The 25,602-nt window shown below is 45.9% G+C and overlaps 1 protein-coding gene across 1 annotated transcript in view; it reads left to right on the top strand.

Annotated features, from left to right (window-relative positions):
• IL1R1 (interleukin 1 receptor, type I) overlaps nt 1-25,602 on the top strand; it is an 86,506-nt gene that overhangs the window by 24,825 nt on the left and 36,079 nt on the right. The window contains exons 2-3 of the mRNA XM_012641866.1: nt 19,166-19,242; nt 22,819-22,885. Of these exons, the coding sequence (XP_012497320.1) occupies nt 22,825-22,885 (61 nt within the window). The 5' untranslated portion in view covers nt 19,166-19,242; nt 22,819-22,824. The remainder of the gene's footprint in view (nt 1-19,165; nt 19,243-22,818; nt 22,886-25,602) is intronic.

Raw genomic sequence — 25,602 nt, 5'->3', positions numbered from 1 at the left:
TCAAAGAAGAAAGCAACTAAAGAGGAACCAGCGACACAGAGAAAACCTCAGTGATACCAAAGCTGATTCTTTGAGAAGATCAATAAAATTGATAACCGCTGTCTAGCCAGACAGATCAGGGATGAAAGTGAGAAGATAGAAATATCAATAGCAAAAATTAGGGGATATCACTATCACTTACATATCGTTACTCCACAAATAGTAAAAGGATAATGAGAATATTAAGAACAAAATAATGCATAAAACATTCACACTGAGATGAAATGGACAAATTCTTTGACAGAAGGACACAGCTACCAGCTTCTTTCAAGAAGAAATAGATGACTTGAATAGCTTTCTATCTATGAAAGAAATTGAATTTGTAGTTAAAAACCTTCCCACAAAGAAAGCTCTAGGCCCAAGTAACTTCCCTGGTGAATTCTATCAAGCATGTAGGAAGATACAATATCAATTCTCCCCAAACTGTTACAGAAAATTGAAGAGGTATAAATGCTTCTCAACTCATGAGTTCTACCCAACTCTGCAAGGCTAACGTTACCCAGATATCAAAACCAGACAGGACATTACAATAAGAGTACTGACCAATATTCCTCATGAACATAGATATAAAAATTCTAAACAAAATACTAGTAAATCAAATCCAACAATATATAAAAAGGCAAATACATCATGACCAAGTAGGCATTATTGTAAGAATGCAAGATTAACTTAGCATTGGCAATATAGTAAATGTAATTCACCATATTAAAACTAAAAAGAAGAAAAACTATGTGATCATCTCAATAGATGCAGGAAAAGCATTTGACAAGGTCCAGCATCTATTCCTGATGAAAGCTCTCAGAAAATTAGGAATAGAAGGAAAATTCCTCAACCTGATAAGGGGCATCTATGAACTACCTACAGCTAACATCATACTTAATGAAAGCTTCCCCCTGAGGTCAGGAACAAGGCAAGAATGTCCACTTTGCCCACATCTATTCAACATTGTAATAAAGGATCTAGCTGGTGCAAAAAAGTCAAGAAAAGGAAATAAAAAACATCTGGATTGGAAAAGAAATGGTCTTTATTTGCAGACAACATGGTGGTCTATGTAGAAATTCTTATGGAATCTATAAAAAAGCTACTAGAACTAGTAAGTGAGTTTTGTGGGTTATAAGATCAATATACAAAAATCAGTTGTATACCCATATACTAACAATGAACATTCAGGAATCAAAATTTAAAAACAATACTGTTTACAATAGCATCAATAATATTAAAAACTTAGGGACAAATCTGACAGAAGATATGCAGGATCTGTATGTCAGGTGGTGATGATGGCAGAGACTATTCTGCTCCTAAGCCCACAGTGTGCCCTGCACTTTTGTTGCTGTTCTCTGCCTCCTACCCTCTCTGGCTTAGGTTGCCCCTTTTGCAGTCTGTTTCAGGGTCTTTCCTAAATTGTCCGCTTTTTCTGGGTCTTCCAGGTACCTGCATCACTACTTCCACACACACAGCAGAGAAAACAGAAAAAGCACTCCATACCTTCTTAATCATCATTTGTTTCCTCAGATTCTTTCCTTTTCCTGGGACAGCATAGGGAAAAAAACCTCTTGTCTTAGGAAACTTGTGGCTTTCCTCTGCATTCAAACTTTTCCATGCTGGGACCTGTTCCCCATGCTCTTAGAAAAACCTAGGCTGTGGGTGCATAGCTGTACCTCTTCTCTGTGGGCACCCTCTTTCTTAGAGACTATTTCTCTGCATCATTATTTTTGTGCCCAGATTTAGTTGGAAAATTGCCAAGTTAATATGTCAAAGGAACAGGGCAAAGCACCATAAATGATTTTTTTCTTAGAGAATAAACAAAAAGGAATGACAACAATGTAGAACATACAGTTCTACATTTACAGTTTCATTTGTTAATGTAATTATATTTTAAGGCTTTGTTTCTTTTAATCAAAAGGTAATCAATAATCCGTTGCTGATTTGATGACATTGTGACTGGGACCAGTGTTGCCTCTGTGGGGAGCAGAACTTTGGGGTAACACAATAAAAAATTCTTTGCATCCTCCTTTTTATCCAGTTTTTTGCCTACTTCTGACATTCTGGGCATTAATCTAATTATGTATGAGTGTTTTAGGACAGCAGGTGAAGAAATTCCCCACCCCTGAAAAATGCATGGGTTCCAATCTCTGACGTCTTACATTTAGTTTTACTAGAAAAACAAAAATATGTACATGAAACCATGTATTTACAAAGCATTATATTAATGAATGTAAAGTAATTCCAATAGTATAAAAATTGAGTACCTAAAATATAGAGGGAACATATGAGTAGATAGGATTCAGCTGAGCAATGAAGACAGACTAAATGATCACCTGGTTGATTGTAAGGAAAGAGGAAGAGTGCAAAGAAGATTCCTGTTCAAGTACAGATTTAAAATGAGCAGACTGTCCATTTTGGATGAAGACCAGCTTTCCAGAGAAGGACCTTTGTTCCAGCGCTCCTGAATTGTCTAGACTTTAGGCTGCAATGTCCAACAGAATACAGTATTTTGCAGTGATGGAACGTCCTATGTCTGCTCTGTCCAATATGGTAGCCACTAGCAATATGTGGCTATTGAGCTCTGCAAATGTGGCTAGTGCTACTGAGGAACTAAATTTTTAATTTTATTTAATTTTAAATAATTTAAATAGCCACATGTTTCTAGAGGCACATGTGTAGGATAGCACAAATCTAGAGGAACAATAGAGGGAATCTTTGTAGCCAACTCCTGAGAACCATGCATAAGTCACACTTAGAGGGCCCTCTGCCCAAAGTCTGGTCCAGTCTGGGTCCTGAGTCTTTTATGCCATTTCTGGTAAATTGAGATCACAGGCTTCTACTGCTATTACTCTCAGGAGGACTCAAGTCCCAATGGTTTTGCTTCCTCCGAGGACAATACCAGCTTACATTCCAGATCAGTGGTCCCCAACTGTTTTGGCACCAGGGACCAGTTTCATGGAAGACAATTTTTCCACTGACTGGGGTGTGGGAGGATTGTGTCAGGATGATTCAAGCTCAATACATTTATTGTGCACTTTATTTCTATGATTATTACATTGTAATATATAATGAAATAATTATTCAACTCACCATAATGCAAAATCTAATGCCACCACTGATCTGACAAGAGGCGGAGCTCAGGTGGTGATGTGAGCGATGGGGAGCAGCTATAAATACAGATGAAGCTTTGCTGGCTCGCCCGCCACTCACCTCCTGCTGAACCGCCTGGTTCCTAACAGGCCATGGTCTGGTACCTGTCCGCAGCCCAGGGGTTGGGGAACGCGGTTCTAGGTCCTATTCTGAGCTCATGGGCAGGTCTAATTATACCAGAGTAGGAACAGCTCAGCACCTGCCATCGAGGTTTTTAAGACAGTGATTTATTATGAGAGTGCAAGAGGTAGAGAAGGAATCAGTGGTACTATAGCCTCTTCTCCCAAGCCTTGGACCCAAGGAAGAGACCTTTCCCGGCTCCCACTCTCCCTCCAGGCAGTCATGGATAACAGTAATTAGTGTTGGACAACAGTTCACCTGCTGCTGAGTCATTGTCAAGTTGTTTGTTCTGAAGAAAGACAAGAGGAATAGTTGGGTGTTCACGTAATCTTTGGCCATCAGGGAAATGATTGAACAAATGTGGCACTCCTGAGTCTGACCAGATTTTTCTTCTGCTTCTGTTGATAGAAGTAGTGGCCCACTCATCACTCCTCCAAGTACCTAGTGGAGACTTAATTCTCATGGGTTACACTATTTCTTAGAAAGCCATTGAAGAACAACACTAGAAACTGAATCATTCTAACACTCAGCATTTACTTAAAAGTACATAGGTTTAGCTACTTTTTTTCCTCAAAGTAGTATTCAAACCTAAACCTATTTGACTGTCTCATATCTCTCATTTTTCCTTTGTTTTCTGGTAAAATTGTCATAATAATGATCTTAAGGAAGCACTCTGTAATTGAACAGTGTTCAGAGGTGATGCTGGAGAAGGGAGGTAGGTGTTGCTTTAATTCTGGGATACCTTGCATGCTAGGCTGACTTTATGGTACAGGATAAGCCAGGGAGAACCATGACACATTCCTGAGTAAGTCACTGTTTTAATTATCTATTATTGTGCTTCAGCCTACCCTAAAACCCTGTGACTTAAAACAATAATGTATTATCATCTCCCGTGATTGTATTGGTTGATGGGGCTAAGCTGGATGGTTCTCATTTAGGGCCCTTCCTGTGGATGCAGTCAGATAGCCAGTGATTAGAGTTGACTGGCCTGACATCGAAATGGTGCACTCCCATAACTGGAGGTGACTCTGGCTGACAGCTGGGGCTGGGGACTGGAGCGCCTACGTGTGGCCTCCATGTGGCTTAGGCTTTCTAACAGTAGGGAGGTCTCAGGACAGTGATGCTTCTTACTGGCAGCTCTGGGCACCAAGAGTGAGTGTTCCAAGAGGCCCCAGAAGAACCTGAAAGATGTTTTGCAATTCAGCTCAGAAGTCCCAGAAAGTCAATTCTACCACATTCTATCGGTTGAAATTGGTTGAGCAAGTCAGTGAAGCCAGCTCAGATTCAAGGGGAGGGAAATTCGACTTCACCTCTAAATTAAATGAAGAGCAAGGAATTTTCGGCCATCTTTTGTTTACTACATTGGTCATATTCAAAGAAAACCACTTAGAGAAAAATTAGCAGTTACATTCAGAAAGGGTTAAAGGGTTGAAAGGCTCCAACGTGAAAGTCTAGGTTTTGGAAGGCACTTGTAGAAAAGGAAAATCGACAAAACTTAGAGACCAATTAAAGAGACTTGCAGAGAACCAAAGATGGTGGAACCAGGTAGAATTACTAAGGAAAGAGTATTTAATTTAAAAACAAGATTAGAGCTTCCCTCTTGCTAAGGGTCTGGTATATGATGGAGCACAGAGGTTTCAACAGGCATGTCTTGGATGATGTGGGGAAGCTGGGGAGAGCTGCCTTTTGGATGGTGATAGTTCTGTTCTTGGTGCTTTAAGTTTCACATGTTAAAGCAACCATGAATCAGAAGCCAGCATAAGACAGACAGAGGCCACCAATCCGGTTCTGTTAGGTGCAGCAGTACTTGGAAGTTACCAGTTCTATCAGGCTCTGAACTTGCTGTGCTGTTTCTGGGAAAAACCAGGTGCAAGAAGCCTCTTTCGGTCATTTGCCTTCATTGAGCAAGATTCAAGCTGCAATTAGAACAAAAAATTGGCCAGTCTGCCTGGCATGTCCGCCCTTTTTCCTCCTCTTGTAAAGGAGATTAAGAAATGGTTCATTGCCTGTGACTATCTTAGGATATATGTTACACTTTCTCATCTGCTCTTATCTCCTGTTCACACGTGGCTTTCTTCTTGGTAAAGGTCTTACAAAATCAGAGGAAACTGAACAGAAAGATGATCATAGTGTCCACAAATATCTGCCCAGAGAAAGGGGGAGTGTTGAGTCCATTGGAAGTGAGGAGTTGTAGAGTGGGGAGGTGTCGAAAGCCCTAGATAGGAGAATGGTTACCTGGAGGTCAGTAGGTGGAAAATGTGTGAGAGCAGCAAACAAACCGGGCTAGAGAAGGAAGTCCATCTAGGACAGTGGTTTCAGGTCTCCGTTATGGTTCTGTGAGAGATTACTGGCAGTGGCATAAATAACAGAAATAGGTGTAGCAAATTAAGGTCACAGAGGCCTGTGTGCAGAAATGTAATTTTCTTTATTTCTCTACAATTGAAGTGAACTTCGCTTACAAGTTCCTGTTTCCATCAGATGACAGGAAAAAATCTCACTAATTTAAAGTTGCTTTGTTTCTATCGGTTCAAGACTGAGTCTCCTTGGGGGTAATGACACAATCTATTCAGAATTATTCACCCTCCAAATCCTGCTTTTATTTCCTCTGGAGGGTCACTGGAGTTCTTTGGGGGTGGTGGGAGTGAAGGGGACGGAGGTGATGAAGGGTTGTCCTGTGTGCAGGAGGGGTTCTGGCCATCCTGTGTTCTTACAAACTTCGGCTGAGACCATGCTTGTCCTGCCAGCTGCAAGTCCAAGGGCTCTTCCAGGTGTTGGTCCTCTCAGCCCATTGAGGGTTTGGGGACTTGTGGCTGCTTTACCTGAGCACTCTGGGGCACACTGGACTTTACGAGGCAGCCTGTTCTGAGGCTTAGGCAGTTCTCCTGTTACGACCTTGCCGGCGTCTAGGACTGCACCCTGGAAAGTCAAGTGATGTTTCTGTGTCCCAGGATTCGCCATCAAATCTCCACCCTCAAGAGGAGGCCGGGGTTTCTCTTGTTTGTTAGTTCTGGAGAATGCGGGTTCTGGGGCACCTTTTAGAAATATTTCAGGATCCAGTAAACATCGGCTACCTCCCTCTGCTTCTCCTCTTTGCACCTACTGGTTAACTCTGCTCCTTTGACTGGGAACAAATAGCTTTATGTTACCATGTATTCTTCTGCACTCCATGTTTTATGATATAAAATTTATGGTCTAAGTTCTCCAACACTTTGGCTTTGGGAGTTCAAGGACATGAGCATAAAATGCTTCTCTTTTCATGCCTAGTGTTAATGTTTATAATGGGCAATCTTTCCAGATGTTGTCCTGCCACATAGGCCAGGGGAAATGTTTTATTTTTCAGGCACCAGAGCACATTATATTGATTGATGTGATTTTGTTTCATGGACATTATTAGAAACTCTTCTGAAAGAGCATCCCGGGACTTGATCAGCTTGACAGGTGGAGGAGAGACTGAAAATCTGCAGGGGATAAAGTCTTGCTTATGGAAGGTGGCCTGGGGGTGGATGGCAGAGGGCCAAATCTCTTGAATGATAAACATTTCTGAGGTGGGAGGGAGATACTCCAGAAGATGTCCAGAGGCTAAAGATGCTATTTCTGTTCCTTGTAAGCTTTTGTCCAGGATGTGAGCCGCTGGATTGCATCATCAGCTTACAACATCAGTGGGATGTGCCTACGCTGAAGCACATGGATGTGTTCAGAGCATTTGTGTAGTGCTGAGACCAGAGCAGAGAGCAGCACAGGGATGGCAGTCTCCACCTTATGGGAGCTTCCAACCCAGGGGGTGAAGTGAGGCATGTGGACACACAAGTTATCCAAGGAAAAGAAATGAAGAGAAGGGGAAAGTCAGTGACAGTGGTCAGCGTGGCTGAGTGAGGAAGCAGTTGACCTCAAGGTCATGAATAGAACAGTGGTTATAAGGTGAGAAGAGAAGACCTTCAAATGCCAGTCCTGCGATGGGTGGGTATTTGACAGTCCCATCTGGATCTAGAGGCCTATGTATCTAGCAGGACACTTGGGATAGGGGGCGGTTGGGAGGGATCAACACTTTAAAAAAGGGAAAAATTGTAGCTTTTATTTTTACATTGTTACACAAATCAATTTCACTTTCTACTTATAAACTTCTTAAAAAATTTTCGTTATATAAATGGCAGGACGAGTTTATGTTCACCAGCACAGGGCTTCCAGGCCGGTTCTGTAGCATTAAGCCAGGTCCACCTTTGTAGCGGTCATTAACTGCCACTTGGACAGAGTGTCGAAGTAGCTTTTGGTGGAGGATTCAGAGTAATGGTGTTGCTGTGGGAGCTTAGATGAGCAGCTGTTCTCAGCCCGGGGTGCACGCTGGAATCACCTGGGAGCTTTAAAAACACTAAAATTTGGGCCTTATCCCAGAGACCCCGACATGACCGATCTGAACATGAGATTGTCACATCTCCCCGGTGATTCTGAGTGGAGTCAAGGCTGTGAACACCACTGCCGAATGAGGAAAGAACTGAGAGATAGGACAGGTAATGAATTCTCATAATTCTGCATGACTAGCCCCAGACATGAGCCTGCTCTTCTGAGAAAAAGAAAACATTCAAGCTTCTGAAACCAGATTTAAAAAAAAAATGAGAACTCGTCATCATGTCAAGCCACAAAGCAGCTTTTAGGGCTGATGAGTTATTGCTGCTCCTTCCCTCACATGCTCCCCATCCTGGAATTGTCCTGGGCAGCTGAGCTGAGGCTCCAGTTATCTCAGTTCTTGGGTTTCTGACAGGACACATCAGTCTGCATTAGGGAAACAAAAGTGTGCCCAGCCTGAAAGAGACGCAGGCAGGGGTTGGTGGGCACTGGAAGAAGGAAGCAATCATCATTTACTAATCTCTCCTTGGAGGACCGTCCATGAAGACCTCCAGGTTGGAGGGTCCAGTCACATGCGGAGTGGAAAGGGAAGAGCAGATTTCAGCCTCCCGGGCTGCTGGCGGGACCCAGAGCCTGCCCCTCCCTCCATGGAGTACTAGGTTGTGATCCTGCCAGACACTTTATGACCTTGACCATTTTTGCATTTCCGTGAGTGTGAATTCTCATTTGCAAACTGAGCCGGTGGGAGTAAGGGGAGTTTGAGTTTAAAAGAGTACTGTACTCGAGGTCTGTCCTGAAGTGAAGTTGGCTGTCAAGACTGCACGGCAAGTAAACTGATTTTTCATCCAGGCGCATAACGATAGCCATAAAACCAGCAGATAACGATTATGTAGTATCAGCTCTGTGCCCGGTACTAATTTTATATGTATTAGCTCATTTAATGTCCTCAACCACTCCATGAGATGGGTGCTGTTATGATCCATTTCACAGAAGAGGAACTGGAGCTACGAAAGTTAGACTCGTCCAAGTTCACACAGCCAGTTGCAGCTCCAGAGGCCACTCCGGGGCTCTAACGTATTAGCATTCGCTTCTCCATCTGATGTCTTGCGGGTCGCCAGCTCAATTCGCTGGTCGCCACTCAGCTCAATGGGGTGGTAGAGCCAGGTCGCGATGGCTAGGTGAGTTGTCCCAACTAACTTTGGTGGGACCACCGTGGCCGCCCCTCAAGGAGCCGGGCTGCGGTCTAGCAGCGCGCTGCAGCCCTGGAACGCTCTGGAACTGGCGGGACCCCTGGCGGGGGCGCCGGGCCCGCAGGGATGCGCGGGGCTGAGCGGCTTCCGGAGGGGCTGCCCAGTCCCTCCTGCGCCTCCGGGCGGGGAGGTGGGGGCACCGTGTCAGCTCGCTGGCCTCCCGAGGTCTGCCGCCGCCCGCGGCCTGGCCCCGCCGAGCCGTCTCCGCCCGCTCCCCGCCCCCGCTGTGGCCGGGCCGAGCCGAAGCCAGAGCCGCGCCCCGCAGTTCCCGGCCGCGAGGGCGGGCGCAGCTCGTGCCCGGCGCCCGGAGCCCACTCGGAGCGCGTGGCGCGGGCCAGAGGAGCCGGAGCCGGGCCTGGCGGGGCAGCGGGGGCACCGGCCTGCCCCGCGCGCCCCCAGGGAGCGGCAGGAATGTGACCGTCGTGCCCCCGAGCCCCGGAGCATTCCTCGCTGGGCTCCTCGGGCTCCGGCCCCCGCCGGGCTGAGCCAGTTCCGCCTGGGGCTGTGATCCCCTCACCCCCCACGGGGGCTCGCTCAGGTAGGAGAAAGCTGGGGCGTCCCCGGAATGGGTCGGCGGGAGGGCGGGCTGTGGCTTTGACACTTTCGTGGGCTCCCTGCTCTGCAGTGCGCGCTAAGCGTCTTTCCCAAAGTACACTCGGTTGTCAGAGTTTGTTGTGCAACAAGGTGATGGCGGTTAAGTTTGTGTATGTTTGTTTCTTGTGTGGAGCAGGAGTAGAGGTTGTTCAGATCCTTTGGGGGAACCTGCCGATCATTCTGGAGCGTGGTTGTAGGTAGGCGTGTGTCTCCCTTTGTGAATTGCTTCCAGCCATTTGAATCCGGCCAAGTTCAACTGTTCAGGAGCGTCCCTCTTAGAGGGTTAGGTTCAGAAGAGTCAGTCTGCTAAGGAGGTAAGGGATGAGGCCGTAAACGCACTGGGAAGGATACCTTGTTGCCTCTTCGGATAAAGGATGATGCTGGGCAGTGTAGCTACAGGCAAGTAGACACCAGGAAGACACTTATTATTTACAAGCAAGCCCAGCACTGTATGGTTTACAAGGTCCTTAACACGTACTGCTCTTTCATCCTCCCAGCAGTCTTGTGAGGAAGGTGCTATCATCGTGCTTGTTTTACAGCGGAGGAAGCACAAGCTTAGACAGGTAGGGGAGTAGCTTGTTGGACGATTGGCACCCAGGAGAGTTAGATCTCCGGATTCAAACCCCTGTGTCTTTTACTTTTCCTTGTGATAGCTCCCAATAGTTCCTGCCTACCAGGGCTTTGTGCCAGGGGGAAGGAGGCTGCACAGATGTGATCCCTGCATGTTCTTCCGCAGTGATTCCTGGGGGCTGGGGGCACTCATCAGATGGGCACATTCCATGGTTTTAGCTCCACATCCTAGGAACTGAGGCAAGGGACACTATGAACTTGGACCACTGATGTCACGGCTAAAAGGTGAGCCAAGGTCCCTTCATCACTGCAGTGTGATGCCTGGGTCACCGTGGTTCAGTGCTGAGTTTCTGGAAGGTGAATGGATGAAATGGAACTCTGCAACTCTAGATGGGCCAAGGAAAGCCGGCAGTGGTGTTGGGGACATTCTCTGCCCTTTTCCCTACCCAATTTATTAATACTAGCAGCTATTGGCATCGTTTCCCTTCTAATTTGTTACTTAAGATCCTATTTGATATTTTATTTAACATTCTATATTCACATCCTACATTCACGTTTGTGCTAGACAAAAAGGGTGTGTGGAGCCTTGATTTATTTTCAGTCCTTTTTGGCCAGCTGCCACTCTGCTGCCTGTGGAGCATTGCCTGTGCCCGCTCGCCCTCGTGTGGCCTCCATGCCATCCCAGAAAGGACGTGTGATGTGAATTCTCACTTGTCCTTGGCGGAGCAAGGTTTGGTCCGGGCTAAACCCCCCATTTCTAACAGGCTCTCCTGTTCCCTCTGTGTCATAATGTGGCATCAAGATTTTCTGTATGGTTCCACAACATGTAACAGCTTTTGAGTAAATCCTTCACAATTGGGGAAATGCTATTCAATATTAGATTCATGTATTTATTAAGCAGATGTTTACTCAATGTCTACTATGTGCCAGGGACTGTGGTGAGTGCTGGGTTAGAGCAGTGAATAGAATAAATGAAGATCTCTGTTCTCTCGCTGAAGTGAGTGACAGGATATTGGCAGTCTCTCTTAATAAGGAAGGTCTTCGAAATCTGCCCCGTTGAGCAGGATGTGGGCACACCGGCTGCCCGGAGGACACCGCTCAGTGTCTCCAGGGAAGAGAAGGAGGAGATGATGGGCAGAGATGAAGCTCCATCATTCCCTGGAGAGTAGCAGGGCTGCTGAGATATACTGCATGGCTCAGCCATGAACATGGACCAGGACAGTTGGAAACCTGTGGCTGAGACACGAGGTGGGTGTCCACCTGCAAGCAGAGACATTATAGAGGGAGCTTCTCATAAATCAAAGGGGCAAAGCTGGTCAATTGTGGTGAAACCACCATGGCGTAGGGGTGGGGAGGTACAGAGATCTGCATATTCTTGTGCTGCATAATGGATCCACTGTGAACTTACCACTTTAAAGGAGAGATGTTATCAGGGGAACCTGTGACTCACTGGCCATGGCCCAGGCCCACAGTGGTACCCATCTGTTGCTGTGAGTGGGTGCTTGGTTTGTGTTTCCCTCTCCTTGAGGTTGTTAGGTGGGCTGGAGGCACAGGACGAGGATCTGCACTGTCAGCAGCTTTTGTCTCCTCTCGTTGTCTGCCGTGGCCCCAGGAAACGCCGCTGCAGCCTCCTGCACAGCCGCCTAGCACAGGGGCCGTGTAGAGGGGCCACAGCACTGAGCTGTCCTACCAAGTGTTAAAAAGGACTGGGGCTCCTAAGTCTCTGGTCACCTGCGTATATTTGGATTCTGTGCTTTCTCCTCTCCATGCACGCCCACGGCACGCACATGGCGGAGTGGTGGAGAAAGCTACCTGTGACTTACTAAGAGGACTCGTGGCCACGAGAGGAGAAAGGGGCCATAAATTAAAGGTGAGATGAAAGAAAAACAAGAGTGGAGATGAAGTGGAGCTTGAAATGAGGCTAAAAATATGTAAAATGTAACTTGGATGGCCTAAATATTTGTGAAGTTGCCCAAGTGGGCTGCAGATGCCTCTGGTAAACCCAGCCTCCCAGCCCAGCCAGCACCTTAGCATTGCCCGGGGCACTCTGACGACTGCTGGGACCAGACGCAGAGCAAACAAACTAGCATCTCTGGGGGTGTGCCAGGCTCTGGTATTTTTAAAGCCCCCTAGGTGGTTCTAATGTGTAGCCAATATTGACAACACAAATATGCTTACTTGCAGGCACTGGGAGGGAGGAAAGCGGGCAGGGCTTCAGTGTCTTTAAGATGAAAGCAAAGTGCTCAGGAGAAAAAGCATTCTTGGGACAAAAAGAAATGGGAACTTTCTCCTGAAGGTCCCCATAAAAGAGGTGGGAAGAGCAAGTTTTAGGATGTCTTTTGAAACGACCCGAACTGTAAGTGCAGTTTGGTAACCATAACTCACTGGAGTGCTAACAGGAGGGGTCTAGCCATGCTGCTCTGCACATCTGGCTTCCCTAACTTGAGATCTTATGGACCCCTGAAAATACAGCCAATGACTCCTGACCAAGAGTTAAATGAAAAGTTAGATGCTGTCACTTTCCATCTCATCAAAACCCAACACACTCCTCTTTATGCAAATATTTTAAACACTGCCTTTATAATTTTGAAATGATGTAACAAAACTTAGAGCATTTTAGAATGTCAATATAATACTCGTGAAGAAAAAATAAAAGCCATTTGTATTAACGTGATGTATTTCGGTGTGTAGATGCTTGGGCTGAGCTGAACCTGGTGAGGTCACTCAGTGCTTTCTATAGACCGAGTGCAGGGGAGCTGTGGTGGGACAGCTCTAAGTGCAGCCTGGAACAGGTGAGTCTTGGTGGTCATTCAAATATCACTGAAGGACGAGGGACTCTTGGTCAAGGTCTAAATGGTAGTCAAAGGCCATTCTTTTCTTAATTTTCACAGTAGTTGCATTCCTGAAAAATTCAATGTGTGTAAAATTTATGCCAACAATATGTATTTAACATAAATGTGGAATGGAGTCGGGGGCTGGGCTCCAAATAGTATAAACATATTTCTATTGTTGGCATGAATATCTGGAGGTCATGTGGGATGAGGGAGAGGGATGAGTCTTTACTAAGTGGAACTTCCTGGTATTGTCCCAGATGTCTAAGCATCCACGCCTCCAGGACTAAATGTGTGGGGATCAGCCAAAGTGTCTCCTTCCTCGTGATTTCCGAAATGCTCCCTCAGGGGCCATGTCCACCCGGCTGAGAACCACTACTTTCCCTGCATTGCTGCGTAGTGCGTGATTACAGCAATGATGCTGGCGTGGGCTCTGAAAGAGGGCAAAGCTCTAAGCTAGTCACCGAGAATGCACTGACGTTGCATGTTAAAGGATCATAGAGGTCGAGAGAGAAATCAGAACGATGGGTGCTGCGTGTATGGGGGTGACTACTAAAAGCTGCAAGGGAGGTTTGGGGGGTGACAGCAATGGTCTGTATCCTGATGGAATATTTCTGGTACATACAGTTGTCACAGTTTATGGAACTGTGTACACTTAAGGCTTGTGTATTTCACTATGTGCATATTTTATCTCAGTAAAAAGAATTATAGAAGTGAAAACAATGTGAAATTTCTTGTGTGGATTGCCTAGTCCTCTGAAACTCTGTCTGTAGATCCCAACTTGAGAAACAGCTGCTCTTGCCCGATTGGGAGGCAGGGCTTGGGGACGATCTCTACAGTCATAGTCTTCCGGCCTATAGAAGTTGGAAAGGGCAAGGCAGGGCATTTAGGAAGGGGACAAAGATAGGAGACGAGGCCCATCCTGTCTCTGGGTTTTGGTTCTTGTGGTCCAGGAGCCCCAGGAGGTTCGCAGGGGTGAAGTGGAAAAGTCAAACTCCAACCTAGTGGTCAACAGGCTCAGGTCTGGCCCATTCCCGTTTGTAGCATCTTGTGACAGTAATTATGCCTCTCTGTGTCTCATTTCCCCCTATCCCTTAAAACCCATGTGCCTTAGTTGAAACCACCAATGTCATGGCTTTGTGCCTTGTAATAGCTGAATAATTTAGATTTCATGGCAACACTTGAAACCTCTTTGGAAATTTTTACTTTATATCCTTGTGCATCCTCGATGATAAAAGTAAACTTTCCTTGCCCCATTTGCATGGGTAAATAAGCCATCTATCTACTGTGAGCTAGGCTTTGGATTCATGTTGTTGGTGTTTCCTGGGCTTTCTGAGATGATGAGTGAGTTTCTATTTTTCTTCTGTGGGAGTGGTTTTGTTTGCTCATAGTTTTGTAAAGCTGTTTCTCTGGAGGAAAATCAGTGGTGACCGTACGGAAGGCACAGTTGGGTTTTTAGGATGTCTGTGTGTAATAGAGTGTGGGTGACTGATCTCTACAGAATGGAAACAGTTGTGTCACATACAGAGCACGGTGGTCCCCCAACTCTTCTGTGGTCGTTTCCACATCCTCTTTTTCCCGTCTTGAGTGTGGACCATCCTGTGTGGACCCTGAGGTAATTAGGGTTAGGTTGCTCCGTCTGTCCTGCCCTCTGGGGGTGAGTCTGTGGGGCCCTGTTGCCTCCATTTCTCATGACTGGGACTGTATAGAGATGACTATGGCTGCCTGGGACTTCAAGGAAAATGCTTTGAAAAGGTACTTCTTTGGTGTCTCATGTTTTATCTTAGAAAGATCTTGGTGATTTTTCTTTCTACTTCATAATATAGCCATGTTTGCTCTAATGTAAAAATAATAACTCCCCCCAGAAAATCTTTGGGTAAAATCAGTATCCCAGGGAGATAGACTCTGGGCTCCCTGACTGACTAAATACCTTCTCTTTGGGGATTTGTGGATTCTAATTTAGGAAGCAAGGACTTGTGTAATCATAGAATTCCAAAGTATTTTCCATAAGCATGTACTTCTGTGGCTTTATAAATAAGTTCCTTTTTGCTTTCTCTTTCACACTGATATTTTTGTTCTTAACAAGATTGGGGATTATTTAATACCTGTTTGAATCCTTATAACAAAGGGATAACAGGAGAACATCATAATTATGGGCTTGGTTTTGGTACCATAACCTACTTCTCGTACATGTTTCCACTGATTTTCAATAGAACACTTGGGTTGTACCGTTTCATGAGCTGAAGAACCTACATCAGCCCTTGCTTTTCCCAGGGTCTCATCCACAGTTACTTCTCGGTTATGGCCAAATTAGTTGGAGCCTAATTCTCTGACTAATTTCTCCATCGCATCAGATTGATATATATGCACATATTGATTAATGATTGGGATGAAAAATTGTATTGAATATTATATTAAATGATGCCATATTTATGAGGCACTCCATGGGAAGGTAGAAGAGTGTATTGATATGACATGAAAATGTAGAATGTATTGTTAGGATTTTCTTATACACTTCATATTTGAGGCTTGGCTACTTCAGGCTGCTAGAAGAAGGAGACATCACCTACTGCTGTCTACTCTCTCTTCCTGGGTTTCTGCAGAGGTCTGGCCCTGTGCCTTGGAGGGCTCTGCTCTGCAGCTTGGCCAGCCACCCCCTTGGCATGGCAAGGGTGTGTAAGGATGTGCACTCGTGGAACCTGTGCCTACCATGCCTCAGGTACCTGGGACCCCTGGAATTCCCTCCCCAAACACCCTGTGTCTTCTCTGGGTCATCCCCATGGAGTCCACCCGTAGTGTGCCTACCTGCTCTGTGAACTGGCCAGGGCTGTATGGAGGGGTGTGGACTTGGATGCACGGACTGGGGTGTCTACCTGTGCACACGCTCTGGTCCCCTCCCAATATGGGATGGAGCAGGGGGAGGGAGGGCTGGAGAGAGAGGCTTGGAGGTGAACAAAGCTAGATATAGCACAAACCACATGGTGGGACTGCTTTGTGCAGGTCCCAGTGCAGGGACAGAGCTACCTGTGCTTGGACGGACACGGACATTGAACACCAGGTGCCTGGATGAGCTAGCTTCCCCCAGTGCTGGGCTCCTCTACCGCCACCGTCCCCAGAAATGGACCCACAGGATGTTCCGACATTGTCTGGGGTGCATCTGCTGCGTGCCACCTTGCCTGCGCCTGGCTTCTATTGTGGAAGGCAGCAGTCACAATGTTGGGGAATTCCTCAGGAGTAAGAAAGGAATTCCTCAAAGTCATGGGAAATTCCTCAAGAATAAGTATGTGTTTAGTAGATGTGATGTGTCTACAAAGCAGAAAAAAATGCTTCCTTCCCTGCACTGGGCCCTAGGCTTTGAGGAAGGCACCTGGGTTCTGGTGACAGCTCCTCTGTCCCCAACTGTCACTTCTTCTCCTGTGCTTGCCCTGGGTATGGAATTTCCTGCAGGACAGGAAGGCACCACTGGACAAAGTCAGTCCTTCCTAGAAGAGGGGCTTTTCTTGGGGCCAATACGCTGCTCATTATAAATTCTTATTCTTAATTGCTACTTTTATAATTTAATCCGTGTTGAAATTTCTCATTCTAGGTCTGTTAGAAAATTGCTTTTATGCCTCAAATAAGCATTTTCATTTTATCTTTAACAAACAAGTAGCTTTATATGCGTGTTCCACGCGCCACTGTAGTCATGTTTGTGATATGCCGATGTTTCCAAATATGTCGTAATCACCAAACACCAGTGAGATTGTCCTGGGGAAGATCTTCACAGTCGCCAGTGTTTTCATGTGATTGTCATATAAAGCTGCGGGGTGCTGCTGCAGTGGGTGGACAGGGCTGCTGGAGGTGGGGATGGCCTGCCAAGGCCTCTGGTCACCCCAGGCTCCGGCTTACTTCTGGGCATGAGTGTCGCCATCTCCGTGCACCGCCAGGCCATGGCTGGAAGCTGCTGTGGAGAGGGCATTAGCCGGTCCAGGAACAACAGACGTAATACAGGCACCACTGCACCCAGGCAGAACGGGGGACAGTATGTTATGGCTTATTAATTTATTGGGTGAGTTAATCCTTTTCCCTTCCTCAATCATTTTATTTTATGTGGAAAATTCAATCTGAAAAATAACACAGTGGAATAAATCTGTGACTCTTTATTGTTGCTGGTATTATTTTAAAGGTTTATTTTGAGTTTTGCTATAAACCATTTTTTAAAAATCACAAGGGACGTGGGTAAGTGGGTTTTGAATCTGTCATTATAGTCCTCACGCTCTGGTCCTGCTCCCAGCACTCTCTCCTCAGGGCTGTCCCCACTCTGGCTCTTCCACAGCCATCTGGGTGGGAGCCCTTTGTGTAACTCCTTGGGTAGTATTTCTCCTGTATGATTCCCGGCCACCTCCAACCACAGTGATGGTTCCCTTTGCATTCCTATTCTCGGACCCACACTCAGGACCCACATTGTCTCCTTGTCCCCCTTTGATACCAGGCTGGGTTTTGGTCCCCATATGTCTAATGCAGAGATGGTGGGTAGATGGGTAGATTCCTTCCCTTCTTCTCTCCTTCCTTCCTTCCTTCCACAAGTGTTTACTAAGCCCTTGCTACATGCAGGATGTGTAGGTTGGGCCCTCCTCACAGGGGTGTGGGAGACGGGGCAGCCCAGGAAGGGAAGGCCACAACCAGGGGAGCCGCCCACCGCTGCTGGAGCCAGCAGTCTGAGGCACCCTAGTGTGCTGCACCCGAGACAGCCTACGTGAGGAGTGACGCCTGGCTTTGGAGGAGGATGTGTGCAGGGGCTCTGGGAGAAGTGACTGATCAGAATCAGCTCAGAGTTGGTCAGAAATCCCAGAAGCCTCTAGGCTTGAATGGGAAGAATGGAATTACAGTCCCGGGAAGCACATAGGGGTGCCCAGAGGCAGAGTGGCGGGTGCTAACAGAGGGGTGGGGAGGGGAGCCTGAAGGACACAGGGCAAGCTGGACAGGGAGGGCTGGGGGGCAGCGGGTGGCTCTTACCCTCTTCCACAGATGGCTGTGGAAGAGCCAGGGTGGGGACAGCCCTGAGGAGAGAGCGCTGGGAACAGGACTGCAGTGTGAGAACTAGAGTGCCAGGCAGGAGGGAGTGGGGGAGGGTCGGTCAGGTGCTGCAGAGATGTCTAGTGAGATGGAGACTGAGGGTCCTTGGGATGGAGAAACTAGGAGGCTCGGGCAGAGCATTTTAGGGAGGGATGGATGAAAAGTGGAGACAGTGGGTACACAAGTTCTTAAAGGAAGATTCTGGGGCAAAAAGGAAGAGGGAAAGCGAAGTAGTTAGAGGGGTGTGGGCCGTCACTTTCTCTGTCGGATGCCTCCTGGGCCTTCCAAGTAAATCCATCCCTCTCGCTGGTCCTTCGTCCCCTCCCCCATTTCATCAGTTTCCCTGTGACTGTGATGTTCTCTACATAATCCCGGTCTGCTGCAGTTGTTTCTCGGGTGCACTCATGGGGCTCAGCGGGGACACTGTCCCAGCACTGGGAACGGGAGGATGTGGGGGGCCTCTCTTGATTTGTGTTGATGAGCCCCCATGCCTCTGGTACCTTAAAGTTAAACTGTGTACTGTCTCATAAATTTAAAGTGAATAATAGGTTGGGATTTAGTACGTGTAGTCCAAGCAAAATGCTACATGTTGAATTAGTCAGGCTGTTTTATCAATGGGCATTAAAAGGCCTCACGCCAGGGCCTTGCAAGCTTTCAAAGGCCCAAGAAAATGATTCCGGCATGAAAAAAAAATTAGACTCCAAAGTACTGAAAGAAAACTGAATGAATGGTTACCTGTCTATAGGACACAACAATATGGCCCTCACAACTCAGCTCTTTTGAAGTTATTTTAAATTGTGTTCCATGGGGTGCAGGTGTATTGCAATGCCTCGCACAGGAAGAATAAGGATGCCTGTTCTTAGACCAGGATTGCCTATTTTTTCTGGCATCTGGTGCGTTTCTCTCTGGCGAGACCCAAGCTGTATTTCCACATGCAGTCCCAGCGGTGGTTTGATTCATTTCTGCATACTGTTTCCTGCAAAGTTCCAGGTACATGTGTTTAATCCACAATAGCTTGAGGTTGCCAAGCTGTTTGTCTTCCTCACCCCATGACTGGATTTCCTGAGAATGTCCTGTCCCAAAGGGCTCTGGAACATAGACTTTTTAAGCATTGGACTCATTTTCGTGAGCACTTATTAATAAAAGTTTTCTGATGCCTTTTGAGATGCTTGCGGTCAGTGACTTCAGGCCTCTTTATCCAGCTTCACCGGTGTGCTCTTCCTTCCCCAGGCAGACGCGGCCCCTAACGATGCTGACTCCCTCCTGAGAAGCAGGATCACTTGGTACAAGAAAAGGCCTTCTCTGAGGTAATGGGGCTGGATCACCCTAGCACCTTCTAGCCTTTTCTCAGAAGCAGCTGACCTCCTCCACCCTCAGCTCCAGGAACCCCTGAGATATCTCTCATTGTATGTAAAAATATTTTATTTTTGTCAGCACATTTTTCTTTGGGGCAGCTCCATGGTTTTATTAATATTATTAATAGATTTTTGAATGAGGCTGTGACCCCAGAAGGAGCCACTACCTGCCTGCTTTACCAGGTCACCTCTGCTTTGCTACAGCTACACCCTGCTGAATGGCAGGTCCCCATGCAGTGTCTGAGCTCTCCCAGTTCTAGCACATTCCAGGCCTTGCTGTCCATTTTCACTCCACTTTCACGTCAAGCTCAAATTCTTGACTTCCGCTGGAGACAACACTGCTTGCTTCATCCCAGGAGCGCCGGGCCTCGTGGTGCCGTGGGTGACATCCTCCGAGCATCTCCTACGAGCTGTCTGTGCCTACTGAGCCTGCCCTCTGGGTCTGGACCTGCCTCTCCCTGGCCCCACCTCAGTGAGTCAGGCCCAGACAGTCCCCCTTCTCCCCTCTGCGCTGAGTGTTCTCAGATATGCTCCTGCCTGCCTGCTGGTCACTGCTGGCTGCCCTCGGCTCATCCTCTCCCCTGTGGACCTTGGATGCAGCCTGCTCTCCAGCCTGCCCTCTGTCTTCAGTCTGTGTTCCACGCAGGTGCCAAAATGTCCACAAAGAATGAAGATCTAACCATACCCCACCCTATGACTTAACACCTTTAAGTGATTCTCTGCCACCTGCAAATTACAGTCCCAGCTCCTCAGCAAGCCTCTTCATGGCGGGGGCACGTGTAGCCTCGCGGCCTCCCCTCTTGGCACGGCCTTCAGTTTATGCCTGAGAATTTGACGTTGCTGGATCCTCTCCTGCCGCCTATTCCAGGCTGAGTTAGGGCTCTGTCTTCCGTCCCGCTCTGGGCTAGCTCCTCCCCAGGACGCTCCCCATCCAAGTCTAACTCTCCGCGGACGTCCCCACTTTCCCCAAGGCTGCTGGGCTCCTGAGGCCCGGCCGGGGCCTTTATGCCTACTTTTGTTCCCAGAGCCAAGGGTGGTTTCAGGCCTGGGGTAGATGTTCAGTTTATAATTGTTGAATGTGTCAGTGAGTGAATAAAGAAACGAATGGTTAACTGAAAACATTTTACTGAAACTTGTATTTGTCATCAGAGCACGGGGCGATTTCTAACAGCTAGCATAGGAGAGTGACCATTTGCCAGACAGCATGCTAAGCATTTTTCCTGTGGCCACTCATTTCACCCTCATAGCACCATCCATGACAAATGCTGTTGTCCTCATTCCCATTTTGTCAAATGGGGGAACCGAGGCTGTGCTTTTATCCAACGTGCCATCTGTGTTGAGGGACTTCCTGACTTGGATGGACAGCCTTTCACCTACTGGTGCTACACAGGCCAGTCGGGGCTGGCTCTACCTTGGGATTTCTGTGTTACTTGAGGGCATGATGGGGTTGCACTGATTTTTGTTGGGAGTGTGTGTGTGTTGTAATCTTGGGTGCATCCTTTACCTCCTTCCCACCTGACATCCTCACTCCTTTAAGTCGTGTGGCCCTCAACGCCCATCCTGAGGCTCGGTGCTTGCTCCTTCTCCACGGTCCTGGGGGCTGATGCAGATTCAGAAAGGCCTCTGCTGAGGAGACAGGACACCCCCATCCCCAGGCCTTTTCCCAGAGCAGTTCTGGGGCAGGAGTAAGGCTAGACCTGTGGGGCTCGGCCCTCCCCTTTATAGTCTGTTACAGCAAGGAGGGGTCTGAGATCAGCTGGCTCCTTGTCTGCCTTGTGCAGGTGGGGAAACTGAGACTCAGGGAGGAGATGCGTCCAAGATCACTCTGCCCAGTGGTAGAGGCCGCTGGCCTTGGACCTATGATTAAACATTGTTTGTCCACAGTTAATTCAGGATTATATCTCAAGATACATGCTCTATAAAATTCAGTCTGGCATCTTTCTTTTCTTCTCCCTGCCTAATGGTCAAACAAGCCCAATCTTGTAACTGAATGAATGAGCAGCTGGCAGTGTTCAGCTGATTTCGTAATGCCCTTATTTTGTTGATGATAAACTAATGTAAGTAACTGATTGGCCTGAAACTGGTGATTGGGAAACATTTTAACCCTTTCTTTTCTTCTTCTCTATCATGAAGACTTAAAACCCACTTCTGAGACAGAGTTCATCTGCCAGGCTGCAAGGCTTCAAGCCTCCTGTCTTATTTAATCATCTGAACGTAGTTTAAAAGTATGTATGGTAATAATACTGGTAATCTAGACTAATTTGAGAGAAGGCCTGTTTATGGGAATAAAGGGTCAGAATTACAGGATATTTAAGGAATGCAGTTTTACTGCTCTGGGGAAGGTTTCAAGGCTTGAGCCAGGCTTAGGGATCAGCATCCTGGTACTTGGGGTAAAGTGAAGAGAATGTGAACGGGTGTGTCTCGCATGCTCAGAAATTCTTTTCTTTCCCGAATTTGTTTTAGAAAGACATTGTAATATTTTTCATACCTTTTAATGTACCTTCTTAAATAGAACATTTTCCAGTTAATATTCAAATGATCACATCATTAGAGTCTGAATGATTGTTGTGTTAAAATAATTCGTTTGCATATTTACTTTTGTTCTAAACACTATAGTATTTTAGTGACTTCGTTGTATAGCTAAAGCAATGGGCGTGTTCTCCTTCTAGATTTGCTGTATTAGGCAAATACCTAATCTGATTATACTGCTTGCCATGTATGTAGACAAAGCCTTATGTAATTAAATTAGTAAGTTACCAGGACCTCAGCTGAATATGTCATCCTGTCACTGACCAGTATCTGTTGTAGCTGATGCTGTGTTGGTGTGTGGCCTTTGAAACCACTCAGGGGGGCTGTGGAATTTTTTCTCTTTTTTCCTTTGTGATTAGATTCATACAATACTCATTTTAGACATTTTAGCAAGTATATAAAGTCCCAGACAAGGGGAAACCCATCAAACAACAAGAATCGACCTAATTTTGGCATAGTTATAATTTCTTTTAGTCTTTTTTCGTACATTTCTATGTACCTATATCATATCATACAAGCAATTTTGTATCTCACATTATAAAATGAAGGCATGACCTTTGAATCGACCTAGAATTACGGGAGACATTGTCAAGTGGGTGTTGGTGGCAGGGTAGGGTTCGATGTGAGGAACAAATCCACACAAGCAAAGGAAAGCTGGTTTAGGGGTTAGTCTACTTTGGATGTAGACTAGATTTGGGGGAAATTTAAGTGGGATGCAAGACTGGAAATGTATATTGAGACAGATGATGGAAGATTTTTTTAATCTTAAATTGTCGAGTTTGAACTCAATTCTGTGAAAAATCTTCATCCCCAACCCCCAACTCCCCTTTTTTCTAACCAGAAGCCAAACATGATTACATTAATGATGCATTAAAAATGAAATTCATCATTTTGACTTGGGGTTGGGGGGGGACAGGTGGGGTGTCAGTATATTTAGTTTCAGAGATTTGCTGGAATAATAACATTGTTGTGTTTGTCTTCTGTTTCCCATTTCTGTAGGAGAATATGAAAGTGTCACTCAGATTTGTTTGTTTCATAGCTCTACTGATTTCTTCTCTGCAGGCTGGTAAGTTAAGCATTTCCTTGTGTTCTTGTCTGCTAAGAATATCTATTATTTAGAATACATGAAGTAGCTTCCATAATTTTCTTACCCATTTCTGATGAATCAATCCCGGGACACAGAACCCCCAGTCATAGACCTGTACTGCTGGAAGTGCCTCTCGGCATTTTCACTTCTCATTCTCTCACGTACAGATTGGGAAACGTTAGGAGCCCGAGGTCATGTAGCTAGTTTTAGAGCAAGAACTAAACTCTAGGTCTCCAATATCTAGCCCAGGCTTCTTCCCACTTTCTTGCTAATTGAAGAGTATGATACAGGAAATTCTGGCTTTCATTTGGAAGAGGTGAATGCATAGTTTTTATGAACCCACTATGAAACCATCAAGAGACTGTTTGTTTCGTTTTGTTTTTCTTTCTATTTCTTCATTTTATCTGTGTGCCAGGTACGAGTTACTGGGGATAGAGCAGTGAATAACCCAGACAGAAATACATGCTTGCATGAGGTATATATTCTTGTAGGGGAGAGAACCAATATATCAGATAAATAAATATATATTATGTCATACGGTGATAAGTATAGGGAGGAAAAACCCAGGAATGTATAAAGTCTTGGGATTGGAATGGGCAGAAGGTACATTTTTGATAGCGGCCAGAAAAGGCCTCACTGAGAAGTTGGCTTTTGGGTTGACTGGAAGGAAGAGAAAAGGGGAGCTGTTTAGATGCCAGGTTGGGGTGTGGGAAATATTCTAGGCAGCATATGCAAAGGCCCTGAGGCCAAGAGTACTTGGCCTGCTGTAGAAACTAAAATACCTGGATGGCTGGAGCATAATGAGAGATGAGGGAAGTCATAGGGACGAGGCTATTTGGGTGATGGCAGGGATGGTGGAGAATTGATTAGGTAGAATCTTGCAGACCTTTCTAAGGACCTTGGCTTGTAGCCTGCCTGAGATGGAAAGGCTGTAGGGTTTGTGGTTCAGAATCAGAAAAGTGATCTGACTTAGATTTTGGTTCCTGTCTTGAGAATAGATCCTAGGGAGACAAAGGCAGAAATAGAGAAACTGGTCAAGAGGCTGTCATGAAAATCCAGGCAAGCCATGATGGTAGCTTGTTCTAGGCAAGAAATACTGATGGCTTGTCCAAGGGTGGTGAGGAGAAGTGAGAAGTAGTCAGATTTTGAATATATTTTGTGAATAGAGCCCACAGGGATTTGCAGAGGGATTGGATGTGAGGTTTGAGAAAAAGAGAAGAATCAAAGATGACTCCAGAGGGTTTGAGGCTGAGCAAATGCAAAGTGGAATTGCCACTGATGGAGTGGGGCAGATCAGGTGTTCAGACTGGACAGGTTAAGTTCACTATTGATCAGCTGTCCATTGTCTAAATGGTGACATCAACTAGGTGGTCTAAAGCCTGAGGGAGAGGTCTGGGTTGGATGTATAAAACTGGAGACCTCAGCAAGCAGCTGGTATGAGAACCATGAGTCTGAATGGAGTCATGGAGTGTGGCTAGAAAAGATAAGAACTTCAAGGACTGAGCCCCATAGCTTTCTAAGGGTTGATGGCCAAGCTTCCACAGGTCAGAGAACCATTGAAAGACTTACCTGAAATATAGGAGGAGAACAAAAAAGTGTCCTAAAAGCCAAGGGAAGAAAGTGTTTCAAAGATGAGAGAATGAAAATAACATGTCGAATTACATGTCAAATAAAGCGATGTCTGAGAGTTGTTTATTTGATTTAGCAGCTTAAAAGTCATGGGTGACCTTGACCAGAAAAATTTTGGCAGAGTGGTGGGACAAACCTCACATAACTTGGAGAGTATGTTCAGCTGAGGACTTACTTAAAGTTTACTCATTTGTATCACTACTATTGTTGTTGCTTCTGCTACTCCTAGTAGCTAAATGTTTAGGAGTTCTCAGTCTGTGCAGGTACCATTCTAAGTTCCTAGCTACTTTTATTCCAATTGTAGTTTTTTAATTGACAAATAGTAATTGTCGATATTCATGGGGTACATAGTGATTTTTCAATATATATAATGTACAGTGATCAGACCATGGTAATTAGCATATCCATTATCTCAATGGTTTATCTTTTCTTTATGTTGGGAATGTTCAGTATCCTCCTTCTAGCTATTTGAAACTATATAATGTATTTTTGTTAACTATAGTCATCCTACAGTGGTAGAGAACATTAGAATTCATTCCTCCTATCTAGCTGTTATTTTGTATCCTTTAACAAATCTCTGTCAATCCCTCTCTTCCCCCTACCCTTCTTAGCCTCTAGTATCTTCTGTCCTACTTTTTACTTCTATAAGATCAACTTTTTTTAGCTTCCACCTGTGAGTGAGAACATGTGGTGTTTAACTTTCTGTTCCTGGTTTATTTCACTTTCAGAGCATGTTGCCGTGAATGGCAGGATTTCATTCTTTTATATGGCTGAATAGTATTCCATTGTGTACCTATGTCACATTTTCTTTATCCATTCATCTGTTATTGGACACCTAGGCTGATTCCATGTCTTGCTATTGTGAATAATGGTGCAGTAAACATGGGGGTGGAGATGTCTTTTCAATGTAACGATTTCCTTTCCTTTGATAAAGTCCCAGTGATGGGATCGGTAGGTCATATGATAGTTCTACTTGTAGTTTTTTTGAGGAATCTCCCTACTGTTCTTCATAGTGGCTGTACTAGTTTACATTCCCACCAACAACAATGTGTAAGAGTGCCTTTTTC

This window comes from Propithecus coquereli, unplaced genomic scaffold (assembly GCF_000956105.1).
Source record: "Propithecus coquereli isolate 6110/MARCELLA unplaced genomic scaffold, Pcoq_1.0 Scaffold171, whole genome shotgun sequence".
Classification (NCBI taxonomy): Eukaryota; Metazoa; Chordata; class Mammalia; order Primates; family Indriidae; genus Propithecus; species Propithecus coquereli.
This window is presented reverse-complemented; position numbering and strand designations above follow the sequence as displayed.